Source organism: Trichosurus vulpecula, chromosome 1 (assembly GCF_011100635.1).
Source record: "Trichosurus vulpecula isolate mTriVul1 chromosome 1, mTriVul1.pri, whole genome shotgun sequence".
NCBI classification, from domain to species: domain Eukaryota; kingdom Metazoa; phylum Chordata; class Mammalia; order Diprotodontia; family Phalangeridae; genus Trichosurus; species Trichosurus vulpecula.
In genome coordinates, this window is record NC_050573.1 from 476,037,730 (window position 1) to 476,063,291 (window position 25,562).

The window sequence follows — 25,562 nt, forward strand, 5'->3', positions numbered from 1 at the left end:
ACCAAGCAGATTTGGGAGGCGTAAAAGTGATATTTGAAGCCAAGGAAGTGGATGAGATCACCAAGGGAGGTGAAGAAAAGAAGGGGGACCAAAGAAAGTGCCTTAGGGAACATCTATCTTTACTTAGAGGCTGGGAAATTGAGAATGAACCACCAAAAGAACATTCATACGGGTAGGAAGAGGACCTGAAGGTGGTACCATTATGGATGCTAAGGAGAAAAATATCAAAAATAAAGGAATGGTTATCTAATGTGTTATAGAAAGATCAAGGATAATGAGGTCAAAGAAGGGAGCATTGGATCTAGAAAACAGGTAACTTTACAGCCTTGTAGAGATCAGTTCCATTAGAAGTGAGAAAAAAAGCCCGATTGCAAGGGGTTGAGAAGTAAAAGAGTAATGATGAAGTTGAGGTCAACAAGAATAGACTATTCTTTCTAGCCATTTCACAGGGAAGGGGAGGAGACGTGTAGGTTAACTGGAGGTGGTGACAAAGTCAAGAGAAAGTGCTTTTTTAGAATAAAAATAATGGAGCAGGAGTCAGTAAACAGAGAGATTGAAGATGATAGTACACATGGAGCGAACATTCAGATGAAATCGGGGAAATATGGAGTGATTAACTTTGGTAGTGGCGCATCTTCTGAAACTTGAGAGGACAGGTAAAGATATAGGAAGATGAGGGAACTCATACTTACCTCAGGTTCTCAGTAAGATAAGAGGCAGGAGACCCAGTCATTTGCTGAGGGAAGGGAGTTGGAGATTTGAGATAAGAGGAACAAAGTGATAAGGTCATTTAGAGATAAATGAACTAATCATCAAACATTTAGCATTGACCGCGGGAGGTTCTGAACTGGGCAAATGATTGCTTAGTCTGCCAGAGTCTTGGGATGGTGAGGGAAGGTCTGGCTACACTGAGGGGAGTTCATTTACTATCAGTAATTCCCACTAAGCCAGAAGCACAGGAAAGTCTGCCTTGTCAGTGCCTGTGGCCATGGACCCAATATCGTCTGAACCACCGATATGCTGATTTCACTGTGAGAACCACTGACCTGGTGCAGAACTCATGGCTTTGATTATGATTCTAAAACTCTGCAAGTTGACAGTGGTAGCTGTCTAAAAGATACCCTTACCTCAGATGGACTGTTGGAAAGTACATTTTCTCCTGTCCAGGCTTTTCTTCTGATTAATGATTTTCTCCCAAAATATACAGGTCTCTAGGAACTGAAATCAACAACCACCATTCATCAAAATGCAGTTTTAGAATTTAATGTGGACTGTGTCTCTACTGGCAAATAGGACATGTAGGGTCTCATGTGGGGCTGTTTCCATTGGGCACTCTCAAAGCATAAAAGTCTTATGTAATGTTTGGCCCAAGATCGTTTTGGTGCAGGGTCCTCAAAACCATTGCCTACATGTATTTTTTTTTTAACAACATATCTCAAAGGAAAGGGAGTAGGTAGATGTTTCTTACCATAAACAGCAAAAAGACGAAGCTTCTTCAGAGAGAGCAAGCTGTGCTATTAAAAGGAGTGAATGTTGTTCGTTTTTTGGAACTCATTGAATTACCTGATAACGCACTGGACTTTTTAAAAAATTTCCAAAGTGGGAAAGCACTACCTGCATATACTGACTTTTACATTGCCACACTGCCTGATACACTGACTTTAGAAAGAATATCCCTTAATTGTCAAGTATCTTCATACCTGTGTCTACACGTTAGTGCCACCTCCAGTTAAAGAATACTTGCAGGACAGAATGGAGGAAACAAAGTTGCTTATCATAAGAAAAAAAATGGAAGAAGGAGAGGATAGACTCACAGAAAAACTGTAAGAAACCAAAGGAAAAGTTTCACAAAGTGGAATAGGAAGTCTTGTGTGCCTGGTGCACACAAAGTGCACAGAAAAGTCACGCACTTTAGCCCTTGGGGCACTGTGGACAAAAACATACTCTCTTAATTATACCTTTGGCAGACTTGACATACCAGTGCTCCAAGAGTTAAAGAACCCATAAAACCTTTTTAAAGTTAAATGTTAGAAAAATCAGTGTTTTGTGCAAAGAAAAAATGAACCTAATGTACTAATTTCATAGCAGCAGAAATACTGGTTATTATTCTATGTCATGATTTCTAAAGGTCTTCACTGTCTTTCTTGCTGATAGTTTTACTCCACATTGTAATGATGGTAGACTAAACAGTTTCTTTCTTGTATAAGAAACTTCTCTCATAGAAAGGATGTCTCTTTGGGGATCGTGATCTTCATGTTATCCATCAGTTAAGACTTTTAACTATAATTACTTCAGAACATCAGTTCTCTTAGCACCATTGTTGCCAGTGAATGAGGGTGTTTTTAATTGTCTTGCAAAATCTCAGAAGTCTTTTACTGTTAAAAAAAATAGCAAGATTAGGCCATTCTACTAGTTAAAACTTTAATTTTACATGAAGAAATTTGAATTAAAATTATATGTGATAAAGGTGAGATGTACAGATTATATAGAAATGACTAAACAAATTGACAAAAAAAAATCACCATGCATTTGTGAGGTCCTAGTTGAATTTGTTGTAGACCCAGTCAACAGAATTTTGTGACTTGAACAGTAATTCTCAGGAATGGGAGTGGAGTTGTCAATGGTATGTATGACTTATCCATGGTTGTAGATTACCAAGCTGGACACAGCAGAAATACAGGTTAGGGCTAAGGTAAACAGATTTAGAGTTATTTCGTTTTCTCTTCTCCACCTTCTCTTTTTTGTGCTCCCTTTTTTCCTCACTTTTTCCCTTTCAGATCTTCTCTGTCTTCTCTTCTGACTTTTGTTGATTTTTCTTATTCATCTTTTTATATTCTTTTCCCTTTCCCTTTTTGCCCTTCTTCCCCTTCTCCATTTCTTTCTTTTCCACTTCTCACTTTCCTACTTTGCCTTTATCTTCCCTATCTCACCATTTTCATTACAATAATAAAGCACAAATTTTATTTTGCCTGAAGTCTCTACCAGTTCCTCTCCAAATTACTAACTATCGTTGTTTACATCCTTAACCCGCTCTCCCTTTTTAATCTTCCTTCCCCTTTCTGCCACCACAGATCACTGTCATGGTTTTGTGAGAAAATTTAGAACTTAAGATATGTGAAACGCTAAGGCAAATTAGCTTCATCATAAGCATCCCCCTTCACTTTCTCATCTCCAAATGTCATGACCACACATAGGCTAATTCAGGAACTAATTAAATTAAACTCTTTTTTAGGGAACTTTCCCACAAGTGGAGTCCTAAACAAGTGGGAGAACACCTTCTACTTAAAGCGTAAGTATCTTGCCAAAACTATTATTATTATTATAGTGGTAAAAGTTTAAAAAAATTCATATTAAATAAATAGGATTACTGATTGTTTCTCAGTTTTTAAGATTGATCAAATATTTGTGAGAAAAGCACTTCAGAAGAGGGAAGGAAATATGTAGTTATTATATCCTTCCCTCAATAAAGAAATTTCACCACACCTTGGACTGTAAGCTTGACTTTTTTGTTTTCTTTAGGAATTAATAAAAGTCTACACAGTTGACTGATACACATATATGTATATAGACACATGCGTAGATGCATATGTCTGTGTGTAGAGTGAAGAGCTAAGAGCAAATCTGGCACTTTAATAGCATCAACATGTTGTACTAAGGGACTTCAGTAATTAGCATAATAGTGACCAGTTATATAGATTACAACTTTACATATAAAAACAACAACAAACTTTTATTTGAAGATCGTGAAGTGGAAACCCGTGTATTTGCCTCCATCGTGATACACTTCCACACATATATGCACATGCATGCATGTCTCTCTCTGTGTATATACATAGTGTGTACATATGTGCTGTGCATATGTGCGTGCACATACTGGAGGAAATCAAAACATAGTAGTGGCAGGACCCGCCACAAATTCGCAGTATCTAATCTTAAGGGAGCATAACAGTCCTGTTATTTTCCGATTGATATATGTGTATAGATATATAGATAAGTGTATAGATATGTATATATAGATACACGCTTTCATATACACACGTATGTGTGTGTGTGTGTGTGTGTGTGTTCCAGTCAACAAAAAAACTACTACTTCTGAGGACATGACATAAAAGTAAGGAAAGTCCCATACTGGAATTTGCATAATGACTAGGTGGTATAGTCTGATACCAAAGTTGTATGATAAAGCATTGGTGACATGAAACAACTTTGCAAAGCTGTCATTTTTTTTTTTAAAAGGGTACTTCATTTACTTCTGTAGACTGCTTTTGCTCTGATGGGTGAAATTTGAGGACTTAGATTGATATGAGTGAATGATAGTGGTATAATGGCAGTGAGCTCTGCTTCTGAAGCTTTACTTCTTCTAAATCTGAATCTGTGGAATGAATCTTTCATATTGTTTACATAGGTCACATGAAAGGTTTATAGATGGATAAACTAAACCCAGATTGATAGGAAATAGACTCTGTATTCCTTAAAGGCTGTTAACATGTTGTCACTACTCCTAAATTTATTTTTTCTCATTTCTAAAAAATGTATATAATAGGTCAAGGCTTCTGAAGTTAATTTCTTTAGATTATATCTGAATAGTTGAAAACTGCATAAAATTGTGCTACTTTAATGCAAATTGTTAATAATTGTATTTAAATAGCTTTTTAAAAAGCTGGCATAAGCAAGTCTTATATACAAGACAGTGATAAGTTTATTTTGATCCCTACAGCCTAACTTATGTGGTGGCAATGCCCTTTTATTCAGCAAGCCTAATCGAAACTGTTCAGGTAAATTATTAATATATTTATTCTTTTTGTGTGCGTCTTTTAACTGTAATTCCTACTACATACAGATGATATATTTTGTGGACTTGAATTTTGTATGAAAATGTAAGAATAGTATAGATTAACTTTACATCATTTGGACTAAAGTAGTACTTTCCAACTGGTATTCTCACCACATTGTTAGACCCTAGACACCTTTCTAGGTGATGGATGCAAGTCAGGTTGGTGTAGCGCTAATGCGATACCCGCAGCGGCTATGGCTGCTATGAATATGTCGGCTCGCAGTTCTGAATCGCAAAATATAACAGACTCTCTTCATTGAAGGCGAGACCAAAACACTTATTCAAACACTAGAAAGCCAAATCCATCATAGCAACGAAGAAATCTATACACATTAGCAATGCAGGGGCCACTGTCATCCCCAAGCCTTCCCTCCATCTGGCCTTCCCGCAAACCAAGCTCCTTTAGGCAAAATGCCCCTCTCTCACCCATGCTAACTGCTGCTCTCTCTGCCTCCTCACTCTCTCTCCAAGCTGCAGCAACTTTTGACTTCCTGCTCCACCTGTTCGGCAAGCTCCTTCCACCGCCAGCTGATGTGACTTAGGCTTCCAGGCAGGTCACATGGGCCTATTAATGGATGGGAAATATCTTCCCATTTATATTACCATTACAGCTAGTCTCACAGTTCTCATTCTGAGTCTCTTCTTTGTTGCTTAGCCATTCCATTCTCTTTCATCAACTCTTTGAAATCAGAACCTCATTTGGGGTTTGTCATAGGTGCAGGTAGTCCACAGGTTTGGTTTTTTTGTCTTTTTAAGGTCATTTTAGTACACGCAGAAATAGTTATTTGCCACAAGAATCAAATTACTTGTTCACTTCTCTCTTTTCAGTCTTGGCCTTATATTTCAACCTACTTCCAATTTGCTGAACACTATTGGAGGAAATCAAAACATTGTAGTGACTGGACCCAAATATAAATTCATAGTATCTAATCTTAAGGGAGTCCTATTAATTTGAAGCCATGTCTTGAGCTTTCTCATCTGCCTTCTATATCTCAAAACGTCTGTATTTATTCTAACCTACCTAACCTCCTATTCTCTGGTCTTAGAGGATAAGGTAGTCTTCCTTCTTGCCAGGGACAACCCATTCTACCTGTGTCTCTGATCTTGTCTAATCTGGGACTTTGTTCTGTCAGTCAGTAGCTGTTTGATCCAACCTATACCAAGCATCCCCTCTACAGTATCCACAGTGGGACATCCAGTTTTTCTTGGAGTCCTCAGAGAAGCAACCTACTACAAAAGCAGTTTATTCTTTTGGATAGCTCTCCTTATTTGGAAATCTTTCCTTGCATGATGCAACTTAGAGAAAAAATATTCTATGCTCCTTGCTTCAATGTCTGTCTCTGTACAGGTGACTTCCAAATCCATATATCCCATCTTCTTCCTTTCCCCAGGCTCTTGTTCTGCATTTCCAGCTGCATGCTAAAAATGTAGCTCCACCTTGATTTCCTGCCAATAACCTCAAACATATGTTCAAAACCAAACTTAACACTCACACACCCCCTTACCCCTAAGCTGCCCTTCTCTCCACAGTCCTTATGACTGTTGATGGTACCATCATTCTGGTACTGTCACTCAGGACTGAAATCTAAATCGTCTTGAACTCATTCCTCTTCATCTCTTCCTATGTCTAATCAGTTGCCAGATCTTGCTCATTTTACTTTTATAATTTTTCTCATATCTTTTCTTTCCTTTACGATTCATACTGCCACAACCCTAGTTCCGGCCCTTTTCATCTCTCAGAGTGGCCCGCATTGGCAGCACATTCTTTTTTTTTTTTCAATTTTTTTTCTGATTCTTTTTAAAATTTATTTTATTATTATTTATTTAATATTTTTGGTTTTCAGCATTGATTTCCACAAGATTTTGAATTATAAATTTTGTCCCCATTTCTACCCTCCCCCCCACTCCAAGATGGCATATATTCTGATTGCCCTATTCCCCAGTCACCCTTCCCTTATGTCACACCATTTCCCCCCATCCCCTTTTCCCTTACTTTCTTGTAGGGCAAGATAGATTTTTATTCCCCATTGCCTGTATATCTTATTTCTGAGTTGCATGCAAAAATTTTTTTTCATTTTTTGAGCATCTTCTTTTAAAAATTTGAGTTCCAAATTCTCTCCCCTCTTCTCTCCCCACCCACCCTCCCTAAGAAGGCAAGCAATTCAGCATAGGCCACACTTGTATCATTATGTAAAACGCTTCCATAACACTCATGTTGTGAAAGACTAACTGTATTTTGCTCCTTCCTATCCTGTCACCCTTTATTCAATTTTCTCCCTTGACCCTGTCCCTTTTCAAAAGTGTTTGCTTTTGATTACTTCCTCCCCCTATCTGCCCTCCCTTCTATTGTCCCCCCTTTTTTATCCCCTTCGTCCTTTTTTCCTGTGCGGTAAGATACCCAATTGTGTGTGTGTGTGTGTTATTCCCTCCTCAAGTCAAATCCAGTGAGAGCAAGATTCACTCCCATTTTCCCCTCACCTGCCCCCTTTTTCCTTCCTACAGAACTGCTTTTTCTTGCCACTTTTATGTGAGATAATTTACCCCATTCTATCTCTCCCTTTCTCCCTCTCTCAATATATTCCTCTCTCATCCCTTAATTTGATTTTATTTTTTTAGATATCATCCCTTCATATTCAACTCACCCTGTGCCCTCTGGCTATATATGTATATTCCCTTCAGGTACCCTAATACTGAGGTCTCATGAATCATACACATCATCTTTCCATGTAGGAATGTCAACAAAACAGTTCAACTTTAGTAAGTCCCTTATGATTTCTCTTTCTTGTTTACCTTTTCATGCTTCTCTTGATTCTAGTGTTTGAAAGTCAGATTTTCTATTCAGCTGTGGTCTTTTCACTGAGAAAGCTTGAAAGTCCTCTATTTTATTGAAAGTCCTTATTTCGCCTTCAAGCATGATTTCAGTTTTGCTGGGTAGGTGATTCTTGGTTTTAATCCTAGCTCCATTGACCTCCAGAATATCATATTCCAAGCCCTTTGATCCCTTAATGTAGAAGCTGCTAGATCTTGTGTTATCCTGATTGTTTTTCCACAATACTCAAATAGTTTCTTTCTAGCTTCTTGCAGTATTTTCTCCTTGATCTGGGAGCTCTGGAATTTGGCCACAATATTCCTAGGAGATTTCTTTTTGGGATCTTTTTCAAAAGGAGGCGATCAGTGGATTCTTTCAATTTCTATTTTACCCTCTGGCTCTAGAATATCAGGGTAGTTATTGATAATTTCTTGAAAGATGATATCTAGGCTCTTTTTGTGATCATGGCTTCCAGGTAGTCCAATAATTTCCAGAGTCTGAATCTGAGAGCATTTTCACTGCCTGTTCATGTTCCCAGCCAACTACTTGACCCTTGAGCTTTTTGTTGGGGTATGACTGCTTGTAGAGTAGAGAGTACTTTGTCCCAAGCTTGAGGGGCTGTGCTACTATTTTCAAAGCTACTTCTACACAGCTAGCTCTGCCACTCCTCCCCCAAGAACCACCAACTCGGACTGGACTCAGATCTGAGCAGGCTCTGCACTCCCGTTCAGATCTGCCACTTAATTCCTCCCACCAGGTGGGCCTGGGGCTGGAAACAAATGCAGCTGTAGCTCCGGAAGCAGCCTCAGAGCTGCACCACCTCCACCACCCCCGGGGTGGTGGCCTACTGCAAACTCCTTTCACTCTGTCCCAGCAGCTTTTCCCACTAACCTCTGTTGTCTTTGGTGTTTGTGGGTTGAGAAGTCTGGTAACTGCCACAGCTCACAGATTTAGGGCGCTACACCTGTTCTGCCCAGCTCCAGGTCTGGTTGGTCCTGGCGCGGTGCATGCTGGGCTATGCTCTGCTCCACTCCTAGCTCCATGTGATAGACTCTTCCCAACAACCATCCAGGCTGTCCTGGGCTGGAGCCCTGCTTCCCTTTGCTATTTTGTTTGTTCTTCAGCTCTAGAATTTGTTCAGAGCTATTTTTTATAGGTGTTTGTAGGGACCTGGGGGAGAGCTCAAGCAAATCCCTGCTTTCCAGCTGCCATCTTGGCTCTGCCCCCTGGCAGCACATTCTAAATGGACTTTGGATGTGCCCATAATGTCATCTGAAAGTATATGAAAAATTTCCAAATAAATTTTGGGTGAAATAAAAAAAAAACAACAAATCCTTTCTCGGAGTAATTTTCCACCACAAGGTGGCGACTCAAGTACGTTGATTATTAAATAGAGCTACCTCAGACTGGTAACATAACTTTTATTTATTGTAAAGATATTCTTTCTTTTCTCTCAAACATACATTCTAGAACCTATTCCTTTCTAATTCCTTAGGAACCTTTCACTCTAAAGTTCTTCTCTCTTCCCTTTTCTCCCCACCAACAGGCCTTTTCAATTACACTCTCAACTGATTTCTCCTCTTGCTTTAAGCATACACATTTCTCCATCTTTATAAACTTCTGTTTTTCTCATCTTTCTTCCTCTTTTTTTCCTACAAAACTCAATAAATGAGTTCTCCCTATACTTGAGTCTTCTCTTTCCTCATCTTATAGCCTCCTTACAGTCCTCCTATCCCATCTCTAAAATTACTGTCTCTATAGTCACTAGTGATCTCCTAGTTAAATCCTGTAATCTTGTCTCAGACTTTTATCTTTCTTATTTTTTCCCTTAGTTTCCATGATATTATGATCTCTTCTCCTTCCACTCTCTAATTATCTTTTTCCTTTAGTGGTTCTTCAGCATGCTAGTTTTTAGGTATATCCTCTAAGTCAAGTTGATACTCGACTCTTCTATAATCATTCCTTCAGATATCTCAGCCGTGATGACGTTCAACAGTCATCGTCATTTTCAGGTTTTTTTTTAAGATTCTTTTTTTTTTTTGAGTTCCAGATTCTCTGCCTCCTTCTAGCCCATCTCCCGCCCATTGAGAAGGCATTATACATGTGAAGACATGTAAAATATATTTCCATATTAGCTATGTTACCTTCCCCCTCAAAAAAAAAAAGTGAAAAAATATGCTTCATTTTGCACTCAGAGTTCATCAGTTTTCTGTCTATCATTAGGTAGCATTTATATGGTACTTGTTTGATAAAAATGAGATGTTAATCTTTTTTTTTTTTAACTGTTCTTTTGATTGCAGAGTGAGATCATTCGGGATAATGCTGGAATTTTGGAATGTGTAAAAGAAGGGATTGCCAGAGTGATAGGCATGGGAGTACCTCATAGCAAGCGGTTGCTCCCACTTCTTGCCTTGACCTTTCCCACTGTTTTGCACGGAGTTCTTCATTATATCATAAGTTCTATCATCCAGAAGTTTGTCCTACTAGTTCTGAAAAGGAAGAGTGCTCATAGTCATCCAACTGAAAGCGCCAGTCCTGTACAGAGTATGTTGGATGCTTATTTTCCTGAACTGATTGCAAGCTTTGCTGCCAGCCTCTGCTCTGATGTTATGCTTTACCCACTGGAAACAGTTTTGCACCGTCTTCATATTCAAGGAACACGTACAATAATTGACAATACAGACCTTGGCTATGAAGTGCTTCCAATCAATACTCAGTATGAAGGAATGAGAGACTGTATCAATACTATAAAGCAAGAAGAAGGAATGCTTGGTTTTTATAAAGGGTTTGGAGCTATCATAGTACAGTATACCCTGCATGCAGCTGTTCTTCAGATTACCAAAATTATTTACTCCACACTGCTTCAAAGTAATGTTTAAAATGGAGATCCAGCACTCATTAGTCCAGGAAACATAATCTGGGCTCTTCATTACAGTGAAATTATGAGAAAAAAATGAATATTGAAAAAATGATTAGGAAAATGAAATTGGTGGAAAAAGAATCCATGATGACAATTTTTATTATAAGACATAAGTGCTTTATTTTGGATCAAAAATATCCTAAATTCCCAAATCATAACAAAATAGTACTCATAAGATTAAAATGGTGTTGCTGAGCTCTTATATGCTGGATTGAAAAATAATATTCTGAACAGAAGCACATTTTTTTTCTTGTAACATGAAAAGGCATTGGGACATAAAATTTATCTGGCCTCAATATTTATTATCTTTTTAAACATCTAGATTGATACGGCATCTCAAAGATAATCATTTGAGTTAGCATAAGGTCAGTCGATTATGTCTTAATGATAGCATTTGCATTTAGTTAAGCATGGAAAGGTCAATTACCTTGCAGATTATGAGCAGGAGTTTGAGACTGTGTGTGTTTTAAATGTGTTGTGAAAGTGCAGTTATTGAAATAATAATTAGTAATGGCTGTATGTCCAGACAACTTGGTATTTCCATAACTTTTCTCCATATCATTCTCATATACTGCCTAATTTACTGTACTGCAGGCTTAGCCTAAAAAGAAAATAATGATGTGCTTTCTACTTGTATCTCACCAACATCGAAATGTACAGAACATAGGCTCAATCGCTTGATAACAACGGATCAGAATAGACCAGTTGGTTTTTCTGTGTCCGCAGTAGTGAACTGGCGTTATCACTGATTCTAGTTTTCCAGCAGCTTAATGCAAGTGTGATTTACTTGTGTGGCTGTATGAGCGATCAGGACACTGTTTTTAGAGCCATTTTTCACATATTAACCACACTTGAAGTTGTATAAGATGTAGAATAATCATGAGAACTGACATCGTTAGTGCCTGTATTTACGAATTGTGTTTTAAAAAGTCTCAAAATATTTGGTTTCAGAGTTATTTGACCTCTAAGAAACAAAACTAAAATTAATGTATTTGTTGCCCTTTGCCTTTCTTATAGTCTTGTTCAATTAATTTCCTTTTTTAAATTTAGTCTTTGAGACTCTGCTTAAAATGTTCTAAATTACAGGTGCATTAAGAGCAAAGCAAGGTTATTTCCATTTTTAAAAATTTAATGTGATGTTTGAATGAGTACTGAAATAACACACCATAACCCTGAAAGGGAATGTGGTCATGGATGAGTTTTCATTTTTTCTTAATCAGTTTCATGGGAGAACACACTTTAACCAAATAAGTGGGGAAAAAAAACTTGAAGGAATCGGTTTTAAGTAAGAGCGAAGTTCTGCCTTTCTTCTGAATTAGCTTTGGTGAGTAGGTTTTTTGCAGAGTAAATTGATGTGTATTTAACTTACTAGTCATTAAGCATTATACAATTTATTTCCCCCATTAATGGTCCATAATTTAACTGGGAGCCATTTAACACCTCGAAATAAATTCATGAATACAAGAAAGCTGAAATATTCTTGTACTTGTTAAATGTCAGGGGAATGGTTACTTATTATTTTGACTTTTGTAGTTAAATTCACTGAAAGTTTAATGGAAACGCGTAAACCACAGAATGTGTTGTAATCAGAAAATAATGATATCCAAATGGCATAAAAGTATGTAAATCAGGACTCTCTCTACATCTTGTAAGTTGTCCATGTAAAATGTTTTTTAAAAAAAATAAAATTGCTTAAACATACACAGTTTCCATTTTATATGCCATATTCAGAGAGGGAAAGAATAAAATGAAGAAATGCTGCTCAAATGCTGTTTATTTTGGTTAACCTTTTTATATTTTTGGTCAGTCGCTTCAATTGTTGAGTTGCTTTCATTTTTTTTAAAGATTTAATTTTTAATTTTATTTTTTTCACAATTACATGTAAATTTTTTAAAATGTTTTTTAAAAAAATTTTGAGTTTTAAGTTCTTTCCCTACCTCTTACCCCCATTCCTTGAGAAGGCTGAGCAGTTCGATATAGATTATACATGTGCAGTTGTGCAAAATATTTTCATATTAGCCATGTTGCAAAAGAAAACACAGAGCCCCCCAAAACAAGAAAAAGTTTAAAAAAAAGAGTATGCTTTATTTAGTCTGCACCCAGATTCCATCAGTTCTTTCACTGGAGGTGTAAAGCATTTTTTTTTATAAGTCCTTCAGAATCATCTTGGATTATCATATTCCTGAGAATAGCTAAGTCATTCACAGTTGATCATCATACATTATTGCTGTTACTGTGTACAATGTTCTGGTTCTGCTCACTTCACTTTGCATCAGTTCATGTGAATCTTCCCAAGTTTTTCTGAAAGCAACCTCATAATTTTCTTATAGCACAAAAAGTATTCCATCAAAATTATATACCACGACTTGTTTAGCTATTCCCCATTTGATGGGCATCCCTTCCGCCATAAAAAAGAGCTGCTATGTATATTTTTGTACGTACAATTCTTTTTCCTTTCTCTTTTGATCTCTTTGGAATACAGACCTAGTAGTACTATTGCTGGGTCAAAGGATATGCAGTTTTGTAGCCCTTTTGGCATGGCCCCAAGTTATTTTTCAGAATGGTTGGATCAGTCCACAATTCCAACAATGAATTAGTGTCCTTATTTTTCTACATCCCCTCCAATATTTGTCATTTTTCTTTTTTGTTATATTAGCCAGTCTGATAAATGTTGTTTTAATTTGCATTTCTCTATTAGTGATTTAGAGTATTTTTTCATATGACTATAGATAGCTTTGATTTCTTCTGCAAACTGCTTGTTCATATCCTTTGACCTTTATCAGTTGGAGAGTGGCTCTTATTTTTATAAATTTGACTGAGGTCATTTTGAGAAATATTTGAGGCCTTTATCAAAAAGACTTGCTGTAAAATTTCTCCCCCTCCCCCAATTTCCTGCTTTCCTTCTAATTTTGGCTGCATTGGCTTTGTGCAAACTTTTTAATTTAATGTAATCAAAATTATCTGTTTTACATCCTTTAATGCTCTCTATCTCATTTGGTCAAAAATTCTTCCCTTATCCATAGATCTGACAGGTAAAATTTTCCATGTTCTCTTAACTTGCATATATCAGCCTTAATGTCTAACTCATAAACCCATTTTGACCTTATCTCACTATAGTGTGTGAGATGTTGTTCTATACCTAGCTTTAGCCAAACTGCTTTTTCAGTTTTCCCAGCAATTTTTGTCAAATGGCCATGTTTTTGTCTCAAAAGCTTGGATCTTTGATTTTGTCAAACTCTAGATTACTATGGTCATTTATTACTGTGTACTGTTTACCTAACTTATTACATTGGTAATCTAATAATCTCAACCACATTATTTCTTCACTAGTATCAGAATGCTTTGATGATTACCACTTTGAGGGATTTTGGGGCAGTTTTCCTTGAGAATTTCTTGAATTGTGATGTCTAGGCTCCTTTTTTGATCATGACTTTCAGGTAGTCCAATAATTTTTAAATTACCTCTCCTTGATCTATTTTTCAGGTCAGTTGTTTTTCCAATGTGATATTTCATTTTTCTTTTATTTTTTCACTTTTTAAATTTTATTTTACTGTTTCTCGATGTCTCGTGGAATCATTAGCCATCCATATGTCCAACTCTAATTTTTAAGGAATTATTTTCTTCAGTGTGCTTTTGTATCTCTTTTTCCATTTATCCGATACTGTTTTTTAGGAGTTCTTTCCTTCATTGAATTTTTGTGCCCCTTTAACTATTTGGCCTATATTGTTTTTTAAATTTTCTTTAGTTGTGTGTGTGTGTGTGTGTGTGTGTGTGTATGTGTGTTTTACCAAGGTATTGACTCTCTTTTTATAATTTTTATACTTCTCTCTCATTTCTTTTCCCAGTCTTTCCTCTGTCTCTCTTATTTGAATTTTAAAATCCTTTTGGAGCTTCTAAGAATTCTTGTTGGGCTTGTGTCCAATTCACATTTTCTTTGAGGCTTTGCTTGTAGCTGTTTTGACATCATTGTGTTCTGAATTTGTGTCTTGATTTTCTCTCACCATAGGAACTCTTTATGGTCAGGTTCTTTTTTTTTTGTTTGCTCATTTTCCCGCTTATTTTTTGACTTTTAATTTCATGTTAAATCTCTGTTCCTGAGGTAGATGGGGCACTGTCCCAAGCTCAATTCTAATGTGCTGCTGTTTTCAGAGCTAGTTCTAGTAGCCTGTAGGCTTTTGGTGCTTCCAAGATGGTATGGTTTTTACCCAGGAAGGGACTTTTTGCCTCTGCATCCACAAGTGCTTTTAGCCTTTTGGCCCTGGAATTGGAACTGGGTTCCCTGCTTTCCTGCAGCTGAAATCACTAGTGTTCCTTTCTGCTTTGAAATTGAGACCAGGGTCCCTACTCCCTTGTGAGTGACCACAAGCATTCTTCTCCCCTTGAAACAGTGACCAGGGTCCCTATTCTGTGCCTGCAAGCACTAATGCTTCTCTGTCCTGGGGCTGTAATGTGAAACTGTGTATAGGCAATGCAACATGGTCCTGAAGCTAGCATCAGGAAAGGGTCCCCTGTAATCTTTTGCCATCGTTAAAAAATTTTTTGAAAACCGAGTTCATTTGTTTACAACATATTAAACAGATAACTAAAATTACATAGTGCTGTCTACAGGGAAGATAAACTTCATCTGAACTAGTTGCAGCATTTTTCTGCTAAAGACCTATAGGATCATTTACTTGGCTTATAGAAGGTCGTGTTTTGAGAGTTCAAATTTATTTAAAAGTAGCTTTAGTGTCTTTAGAATTTTTAGAAACAAGATCTCTCTAGAGACAAAGAAATCATTACAATGGAAGAGACTAAAATTAGTATTGAAGAAAATGAACTAAGTTGCTGTAATTCCGAGGAAGTTGTCACTAAATCTTTAGGACAGATTATGTGTCATATATCAAAGTTGCCTAGGAACATAACTATTCAGCAGCAGTTGTTGGTGCAAACTTGTGATAAAACTCTTCCAGGGGGTTTTCAAATGACAGATCATGGAAAGGTTTCAGACCATATACATTGGTTTAATAAACTCTCGTTAAATGATTCAAGAACTGAAAGCAAAGTTAAGTCACCTTTGAAATTTCTTCAGAAATGTTCTTCAGACTGTCAGAAGGATAAATTCCTTAATAGAAATGAATAGACAATAAGGGAGGTTGACCAGTTTGAGAGAGGTACCTTCTCCATTGGTTAAATCCATGAGCTGTGATAGTGATCTTTCTTCTCATATAGAAAGCACATCAAATAATTCCTCTGCTGCTCTTCTTTATTCAGAGCACAAGCGAGGATGAGTCTATGCCATTTGCCTAGTCAAGCACAGAGCTAACTTTCAAATCAAGCATAGAGTTATCTTCTAAACCTTGCTCAAAGGTGAAGAGACACCCAGACTCATGGAGTACTTCTCTGAGACCTGCAAGAGTTTGCAAACAGGTGATACTCGGTAGCCAAATCAAGTCAGTTTTGGATGACCTAACTAATCATGAATCATTAGAATCTGTTGTAAATACAAGTACAGCTTTTTCTGTTGGCACACAAGAGAAGAGTATTGTCAGAAAACCATCAGGAAGAGAAAGGGTTTGGTATAAAGGTTCTCCAAAGAATCCAGTAACAAAGGTTCAGCTACTGCCAACAACCAAACCTCTGGAATTGTAATTATAGAACATTTTTTCTTGATTTAGTAATGTATATAGGATTAAGGTTCTGGTGCTTGAACTGTAGCATATATCCATACCAGTGTGTAGCTCAGGCTGATTTTTATCAGTTTTTCTTGGATGTTTTAAAATTTCTGTGACAAATGTCTTGGGTTTCTATGCTTGTACAAATATCACTGCCCTAATCTAACTTTTAGAAAAATTTTCTGACTGGATTTATGAGTTGAGAACTTATTTTTAAGACATAATTTTTTAAAATAAATGGCTTTGAAAAATGAAAGGAAGACTAGGCTATTGTCTCTTTGAATTCCTAAGTTAGGTAAAATTTCAGCAAGGAAAAAGGCTAGATATATCAAGGAAATAAATTAACTTTATTTTTGTCTTATTTCTTTAATTATATTGTTAATGTTCAGAATCTTTGTGGAAAGTTTCATTTGATACCTTTACTATTGATATAACATTTTCGAAACTTCCCATTTGTTTTTTAAAAAGTGTTTCAGCATCACATATACTTAGAACAAGTGTGTTCTGCTGTGCATTTGCATGGACTTTTATAACGTGTTTGAATTATTCTGAGTTATATTGTGGTGTCTAAATCAGGCCAATCAATGTACTATGATTATGATGCAGAAACAATTGATGACTTTTAAGCCATACTGTATGTTTAAAGTTAATTTGCACAAACATGTTTGTACCTGTTGTCTTGTCCTATTTGTAATTAAAAGTATTTAAGGAGGAAGAGTTAAAAAAAAAAAAAAGAAAACTGTTGTATCAGGACATCAATTAATAATGACCTAAGACAGTTCCTGCCCTATTTTAGATATGTATGATTTTATACTAAGATTAAAATGGAAAGAGGAAGCAATTATTTTTTATCATTTTGTTCAAATAACTATTTAATTCGCTATTTTTTTATATCTTCAATTCTCTTTAGAAAGAAAGAACACAAGGAACCATTGGAGGTTTTTTTTTTTCTTTAGAGTAAGAGGTATCAAGCTCAAATTTAATGTTAGACCAAATTTCTCACACAAATATGTAAAAAAAAATTCACAGCTTATTCATTGAATGAAATTATTTTGAATTAGATTTTTAAACAGGTTCCCAAGAAAATGATTAACTTTTTACAATCTGTATTTTGCTTATGGACTGATGTTTCGTTTGCCTTTCCTTAAAAATATAGATGTCCTTCATCTGGAAAAAGCCCAGAATAAGTCAAAGTAAAGTTACAGAAAAGTCTGATAAAAATTAGTCACTATGCCTAGTAAACTTTTAAAAAACTTTATTATATATATTTTTGCTCTATAACTATATTTTTAAATAATTTATTTATTTTTGGTTTTCAACATTTACTTCCATAAGATTTTGAGTTTTAAAATTTTCTCCTACTTTTCCCCTCCCCAAGATGGCATGCAATCCTACATAGGCTCTACTACTACATTCATATCAAGCATTTTCACATTAGTCATGATGTAAAGAAGAATCAGAACTAATGGGAGGAACCATGAGAAAGAAGAAACAAAACAACAAAAGGAGAGCAAATAGTATGCTTCCATCTGTATTCAGACTCCAAAGTTATTTCTCTGGATGTGGATAGCATTTTCCACCATGAGTCTTTTGGAGTTGTCTTAGATCCTTGCATTGCTGAGAAGAGCTAAGTCTATCAAAGTCAGTCATCACACAATGTGGCTGTTACTGTATACAATGTTCTCCTGGTTCTGCTCCCCTCATTCAGCATCTGTTCATATAAATCTTTCCAGGTTTTTCTGAAGTCTATCTGCTCATCATTTCTTATAGCATAATAGTATTCCATTACATTCATATACAAGAAGTTGTTCAGCCATTCCTCAGTTGATGGACACATCCCCTCAATTTCCAATTTGTTTTTGCCTAGTAAACTTGTAAAAATTTGTCCAGTGATTTTGAGATATACACAGAATATATATTAACTTCTCACAATCAGCAGCTCTTTCACAATGTATATTGTGCATATGCCTTTTAAAAATAATTTTTATATTAGGAAAGTGCAATTTAGATTCATATGTGGCTCCAAATCAGCAGAAAATAATTTTTAAAAAGTAAAAAACTTGTTAAAACTCCTGTGGATTTTGGGAAACTCAAATGATGTAAGAGGTTTTATTTTACTTTTTTACTTCTCAAATTTTAAATACTTTGGAGCTAACTCTTGTAGATTTCCTTGATCCATTAAAAAAAAAAATTCAATGTTGCAAAAAAGTTAAGGGTTTTTTGTGTTTTTTTTTTGTTTTTTCTTTTTTGCAATTTCAGCATATAGATATATAAGGCACAAAATTTATTTCAAATTCTTTTTTTCATTTTTGTCCTCTCATCTAAAATAGTGTAATTGTAGGTATTGTGTTGGGAACTAGGTTTTTTTGTTCTTTTGATTGTTCCTTTGATATGAACCACTTAATTCTTAAGAATAGTACACAGTGGGGGCAGCTAGGTAGTGAGTAGAGCACCAGCCCTGGAGTCAGGAGGACCTGAGTTCAAATTTAGCCTCAGACACTTGACACATTTACTGGCTGTGTGACCTTGGGCAAGTCACTTAACTCCAATTGCCCTGCCTTCCCCCCTGCAAAAAAAAAAAAGTTAGGTAGCTAGGTGGTGGAGTGGATATAGCACTGGCCCTGGATTCAGAAGGACCTAAACTCAAATTGGCCCCAGACACTTGACACTTACTAGCTATGTGACCCTGGGCAAGTCACTTAACCCCAACTGCATCAAAAAAAAAATAGTGTAATCTACAAATCCCTTCAAAACTAAGAAACAACTGAATAAAATCCTCCTGAAAACAATTTACACAAAATTGGAATTTGAGAATTTAATTTAGATTATTATTTTCCTTTGTAACTACATAGTTTTTCTCTTCCTCTCTCGTAAAATTAATTGAATCTGTATAGTCTTGCTGTTGGGTTTTTGGGATCATGTATTGCAGAACAACCAAGTGTAATTTGACATTGCATTTTATGAAATATTGTTTCAGGTAGAAGAAATATTTACATTAGTCCTTTTTATGTGATTTGTGTATTAGATATTCTAAATCAATTACATATTGTTAGGGAAAAGTTAACTATTTTTAGAATGATCAATTTTTTTAACCTTACTGCTACAAACATCAGCAAAAAACACAAAATATATAGCTAAAAATGAGGCTTAAGGGCAAGGGCAATTTCTATTCATTCAGTAAATACTTAGGGCATTAGTGGGTTTTTTTTGTTTGTTTTATTTTGTTTACAAATTTCAAACCGGAAATCGAAATACCTGAGTTAAAGTCCTGCCTCTGATAATGACTACCTTCAACTGTCTGCAAGTCACTTAACCTTCCTGGGCCTTCATTTCCTCATCTGTAAAATGAGAAGACTAGGTAGCCCCTGAGAACCCTTCCAGCTAATGAGCTGTGAGTTTATGGTTCAGCCCCTAATAGGCACTAGGCTATATGATGGGGATATAAGAAGAATTGAATCACAGAATTTTACAGTTGGAAAGAACTTGAGCAATCATTTATTCCAAATCCGTTGTTTTACGTTTCATGCCTCTTTTTTCATCTACCCTGACCTGGACCTCCAGAAGAAAGAGCACAGTGGAAGAGCACAGGCACTCGTTTTTGGAAGTCCCACCTTGTAGCTGTGCTGTCCTCATTTGTGAGAGCCTGCTATTTCTTTCCTTTTTCTAAATTTTTTTTGAGCCTGCTATTTCTAGTTGCCCTAGACCTATGTTTTACCCTACCCATCTTCCCTTCTGCCTTTGTGTTTACTCCTTTCTACCTTATATTTTGGAGACAGTGATCATATCAGTCCTGTGGATTGTTGTCAAAAAGTACACTGCCTTGTTACTTTACTCTCCATCCCTTTGATTTCTGAGTGCATAATACCTTTCTGTAGCAATTATCCCCCCATTTATGTGGTCTCTCTTCCCTGTTATATAAGCTCCTTAACAACAGGAACTGTCTTGCTTTTGCGTTTGAGTCTTAAGTGCTTATCACAGTGCCTTGCATGTAGTAAGTGCCCGGTGAATGCTTTTTCACTCATTCATTTCAGATGAAGAAATTAAGGGAGGATAAGTTGACTTGCCCAAGATCACATAGGCAATAAATGGCAAAGCTGGTAGAGGTCTTCTGACTCTAAACCTAGTGGATTTTTAATTTCAATACTTGTTCTAACGTAGCTTCCAATCTGATGGAGAAGATAAAATGTGTATGAGGAATTATAATACAAAGTACAGTGTGAAAGTGAATATTGAAAGGATCTATGAATTTGGCAATATAGTGAATTCCTGGAGTGGCAACACTCTCTACCCAAAGACCAAAACCCATTTATGGTTTAGTAGATGAGTACAAGAAAGTTGCCCAGGGTCAAACAACTATTAAATCAGGTAAGATTAGAGCCCATATCTTCCTGACTTTAAACACAGCATTCCATGCATTATGACTTATTATCTCATCAATAGGATATAAGCCCTTTGCAAGGAGGGACTTTCATTTTTGTCCTCATATCCCTAGTTCCTGGCACAATGCTGGCACTTACTAAAATTTTATTGGCTGATAAAAGTACAATAAGAGGTGCTAATTGGTTTGTATTTCATGCCAGTGGGTTAAGGGTTGAGAATCAGGGAAGAATTTATGGAAGAGATATAAGATATACAAGAGCTGATCCTAAAAAAAAAGTGTAGATAAAGCAAAATTAAAAGTCCTATGTATATTTTTTTTTCTTTGTGTGGCAATTCAAAAGTCTTCTTAAAACAAAGCCTTGTATTTGCATGATTCTTGCTACATTTCAAAATACTTTTTTATCTATTACAAGATGTTTTATATATTGAAAAGTCTCGTATGAATGAGTTATTATCATTTCACTTGATCCTTAGAACAGTTCTGAAAATTATTCAGAGAAGGTGTTAATGACATATGAGTTAATGAGCACAGAGAAGCTGAGAGTTGCCCTAAGTTACACAGCTTGTTAAAAACAGTTTGGTCAAGAGTACATTTCTTCTGACTCCTGTTGAGGCTTTTGTACCAGTGATCTCCAAAATGGGGGTCTGAGTCTCCAGGGGTCAATGGTCTTCTTGCAAGAGGGCCAAAGGCAGATGAGAAGGTAGAAAGATAGTTCATCCACCCTGCCCATGATAACCAATAGTAGGGCTTGTCTACGACACAATCACATTTACACTTATTCTCCAAAACTCTACAACTCTGTCCCATTCCTCCACTGTGCAATTTCCCAATCTTCCTGCTTTTTTGCACTGGAGTTTAGCATTTTAAGGCAGTTATGGAATGGAGGAAAGACCTAACCATTTCTAGGCACCCATAACAGGATCTGTGTAGGTGCCTTTGGGCAAATCACCAAATACACACCTGCCCTCAACATGCCTACTCCTTGTCCCCCAGAACACCTTGTTTCTTTTAGTTAAATTTATTTTTCATTTAATGAAAACATCTTTCCTTCCTCTTATTCCTACCGACAATTGAAAAAAAAGAGCAAAGCCTTTGTAACAAATATATGTAGTCAAACAAAATAAATCCTCATATGGTCTATGTCCATATATGTATATATATTTATATACATATGCATGTATATTTATGTGTGAGTATGTGTGTCTCAAAGTGCACTGAGTTTATCACACCTCTCTGTCAGGAGGTAGATAACATATTTTGCCGTGAGTCACGGTTAGCTGTTGCATTGATAAGAGTTATTAAGTTTATGTTTGGTTTTTTACAATATTGTTGTTACTGTATAAATTGTTTTCCGGGTTCCCCCAGATCATGCTGTGGCAGTAGCAAGCACCCCCAGAGGACAGTCTCTGGCACTGGGACAGTAATAAACAAATGTCCTGCTTTCACATTTTAATTTTGGGTGTATAGTAGGAGCAATATCCTAACCCTTGCCCTTATATGAGCTAGGCTAGTTTTTCCTTAAAAGGTCCTAAGACCTAAAGAGTCAAGATAATGTAGTAGCAAGAAGTATAGCAAGTTTCACCTTCCCTCTCCCCTGCCCTCACTCCCCCAGAGAAAAACTTTCTCCTAACAGGTCTAGAAAACACATCAGACTAAATATTGATTAGGAAATCCAAGAAAAAAAATGCAATGAGTCATTTTCCCAACCCAAGTCTGTATATGGAGACAGATAGAGAGGTCTGTGGACATTAGATGCTGAGCCTAGCCAGAAATATGCACATGCAGAGCATTCTGCACACTAGGGCAAGAGGAGGAAGCTATTCTAGTATGGAGGGGACCAAATTTGTATAGGGTCCAGGAACAGGTGTCACTCACTACCAGTTCTAGGTCATAGATTCAGGGTCAACTGGGAATGGACCTGTGCCTAGGGATGGCCTTCACAGGTGAGGAGTGGTCATGGACCCTAAGCAAGGATCAAGTTCTAAAGCAAGCAGCAGCTGTGTGTCTCAGACTCCAGGAGTGTACCAGGGTCTCAGCTTCTAGCTTCTAGTTTAGTCTAAAGCTTGGAAAGGACTATCCCGGGCAGAAATCCCAGACCTTTGGAGCTTTCTAGCTGGTTGATTGTAGCTGGGTCCAGTAGCAGTCAACTGAAACTCCAAATAGGGCAAGACCAGAGCCAGGTCAGGAACTTGCAGAGCTCAAACTAAAGGGGTATATGACTGTTATGGAATACTGTTGTGATAAGGAGGGGCCAGCTAGGTAGCACAGTGGTTAGACTACTACTGGCTCTGTAGTCAGGAGGACCTGACCTCAGATCTAGCCTCAGACGTTTACTAGCCGTGTGATCCTGGGTGAGTCACTTAATCCTGATTACAAGAAAGAAAGAAAGAAAGAAAGAAAGAAAGAAAGAAAGAAAGAAAGAAAGAAAGAAAGAAAAGGAAGGAAGGAAGAAAGAAAAGGAAGGAAGGAAGAAAGAATGAAAGAAAGGAAGGAAGGAAGAAAGAAATAGGGAAGGAAGAAAGAAAGAAAGAAAAAAAGAAAGAAAGAAGAGAAAGAAAGAATGAATGAAAGGAAGGAGGGAAGGGAGGGAGAGAGGAAGGGAGGGAGGGAGGAAGGAAGGAAGAAAGAAAAAGAAATAATGAGCAGGTTGATTTTAGGAAAACATGGAAAGACTTGTATGAAATAATGAAGAGTAAGAGGAGCAGAACCAATAGAAAGTTATATACAGTAATAGCAATATTGTTCAGACAGCAATGGTAATGACTAAGCTATTCTGAGTCATATGAATATTTAAATAAACTACAAAGGACCTATGAAGGAATGTTATTCACCTACAGAGAAAGAACTGACATATAGAACCATTTTATTGTATATTGTAGTTGTTGTTTAGTTCTTTTCAGTTGTGTCTGATTCTTTGTGACCACTTTTGGGTTTTTTTTGGCAATGATACTGAAGTGGTTTGCCATTTCCTTGTCCAACTCATTTTACAGATGAGGAAACTGAGGCAAATAAGGTTAAGTGACTTGCCCAGGGTCACACAGCTAGTAGGGGTGTGAGGCTGGATTTAAACTCAAGAAAATGAGTCTTCCTGACTCCAGGACCAGTAATCTAGCCACTGTGCCGCCTAGCTACCCATGCTGTATAGCTTCACACACACACACACACACACACACACACACACACACACACACACATGTATCGGTGTCAAATGGTGACCGTCTCTAGTGTGGGGTTGGGAGGGAGGGAAACAGCTTGGAACTCAAATGTGACAAAAACTATTTTAAAAATAAATACACAGCTTATGCACAAATTCAACTAGAATTCGAGAAAAGATGACATGAGTTTAAAAAAAGAGCTTAAGATGTTTTTATAAATGAAATGAGAACACTAAAAGAAAAAAATGTAAGCTATGGAAGAGAGAACTAGAAAGAGAATTAATAGCTTGGCACAAAAGGAGGAAAATATTGCCAAAGAAACAAATTCCCTAAAAATTAGAATGGACCAAATAGAAAATAATGTCTCCATGAGAAAATAAGGAATGTTTAAAGAAAACCAAAAGATTGGGGGGAGGGAAAAGAAATGTAAGGTATCACATCTGAAAACAACTGACCTGAAAAACAGATCAAGGAAAGATAATTTAAGAATCATTAGATAACCTGAAAGCATAGATAACATATTTCAAGAAATCATAAAGGAAACATTTCTAGATTTCTTTGAACCAGAGGTGAAAAAGAAATAGAATCTATGAGTCACCTCTGAAAGAAAGGAAGGAATGAATGAACGAACAAGTGAACGAAGGAAGGAAAGAGAAAGAAAGAAAGAGGAAGGAAGGAAGGAAACAAAGAAGGAAAGAAAGGAAGGAAGGAAGGAAGAAAGAAAGAAAAAGAAAAAGAAAGAAAGAGAAAGAAAGAAAGAAAGAAGGAAGGAAGGAAGGAAGGAAGGAAGAAAGAAAGAAAGAAAGAAAGAAAGAAAGAAAGAAAGAAAGAAAGAAAGAAAGAAAGAAAGAAAGAAAGAAAGAAAGAAAGAAAGAAAAAGAAAGAAAGAAAGAAAGGAAGAGAGGAAGGAAGGAAAAGAAGGAAGGAAGGAAGAAAAGGAAGGAAGGAAACTTCCAGGTGCATTATAGCTAAAACCTAGAGGTTCCAGGTCAAAGAAGAAAAACTGAAAGCAGCCAGAAAGGAAGAATTCAAGCACTGAGGAGCCACAGTCAGGATGATACCCAATTTTGCAGCCTTCAAAATTAAGGAGTATAGAAATTGGAATATGATATTCCAGAAGACAAAGGATTTGGGCTTACAACCAAGAATAACTTAACCAGCAAAACTGAGTATAATGCTATGGGGAGGAAAAAATGTATCTTTAATGAAAGAAGACTTCTAAGCATTCTTTTTTTTAAAAAAAAATATTATATAATTATTTATTTATTCTTAAATTTAAGTTATTATTTTTAAATTTTGAGTTCCTCATTCTTTCCCACCCTGCTGCCCCTCCTCAACCTATTGAGAAGGTAAGGAATGTGATATCAATTATACATGTGAAATCCTGTAAAACATATTTCCATATTAGCCCTGTTGCCAAAAGAAAACCAAGAAAACCAAAGTAGGTTCAAAACAAGTATGCTTCAATCTGCCCTCAGAGTTCATCATTTCTCTCCCTAGAGAGGATAGCAGTTTTCCCCACGAGTCCTTTGGAATTGACTTAGATCATTTTCTTGATCAGAAGTCACTAAGTCTTTTGCATTGTTACAATATTGCTGTTACTATGTACAGTGTTCTCCTGGTTCCGCTCACTTCCTTTTACATCAATTTGTATGTCTTCCCAGCCTTTTCTGAAACCATCCTCTTGTCATTTCTTATAGTATAATACTATTCCATCACAATCATATACCACAAATTGTTCAGACATTCCTCATTTGATGGGTATGCCCTCAATTTTCAATTCTTTGCTACTGTAAAATGAGATGTTAT

General features: G+C 36.5%; 1 protein-coding gene across 1 annotated transcript in view; it reads left to right on the forward strand.

Annotated features, from left to right (window-relative positions):
* The window catches only part of SLC25A46 (solute carrier family 25 member 46), a 34,816-nt gene extending 22,552 nt beyond the window's left edge, over window positions 1–12,264 (forward strand). The window contains exons 6-8 of the mRNA XM_036769580.1: window positions 3,233–3,289; window positions 4,718–4,775; window positions 9,944–12,264. Coding sequence (XP_036625475.1) covers window positions 3,233–3,289; window positions 4,718–4,775; window positions 9,944–10,522 — 694 coding nt within the window. The 3' untranslated portion in view covers window positions 10,523–12,264. The remainder of the gene's footprint in view (window positions 1–3,232; window positions 3,290–4,717; window positions 4,776–9,943) is intronic.
* The last annotated feature ends 13,298 nt before the right edge of the window (window positions 12,265–25,562 follow it).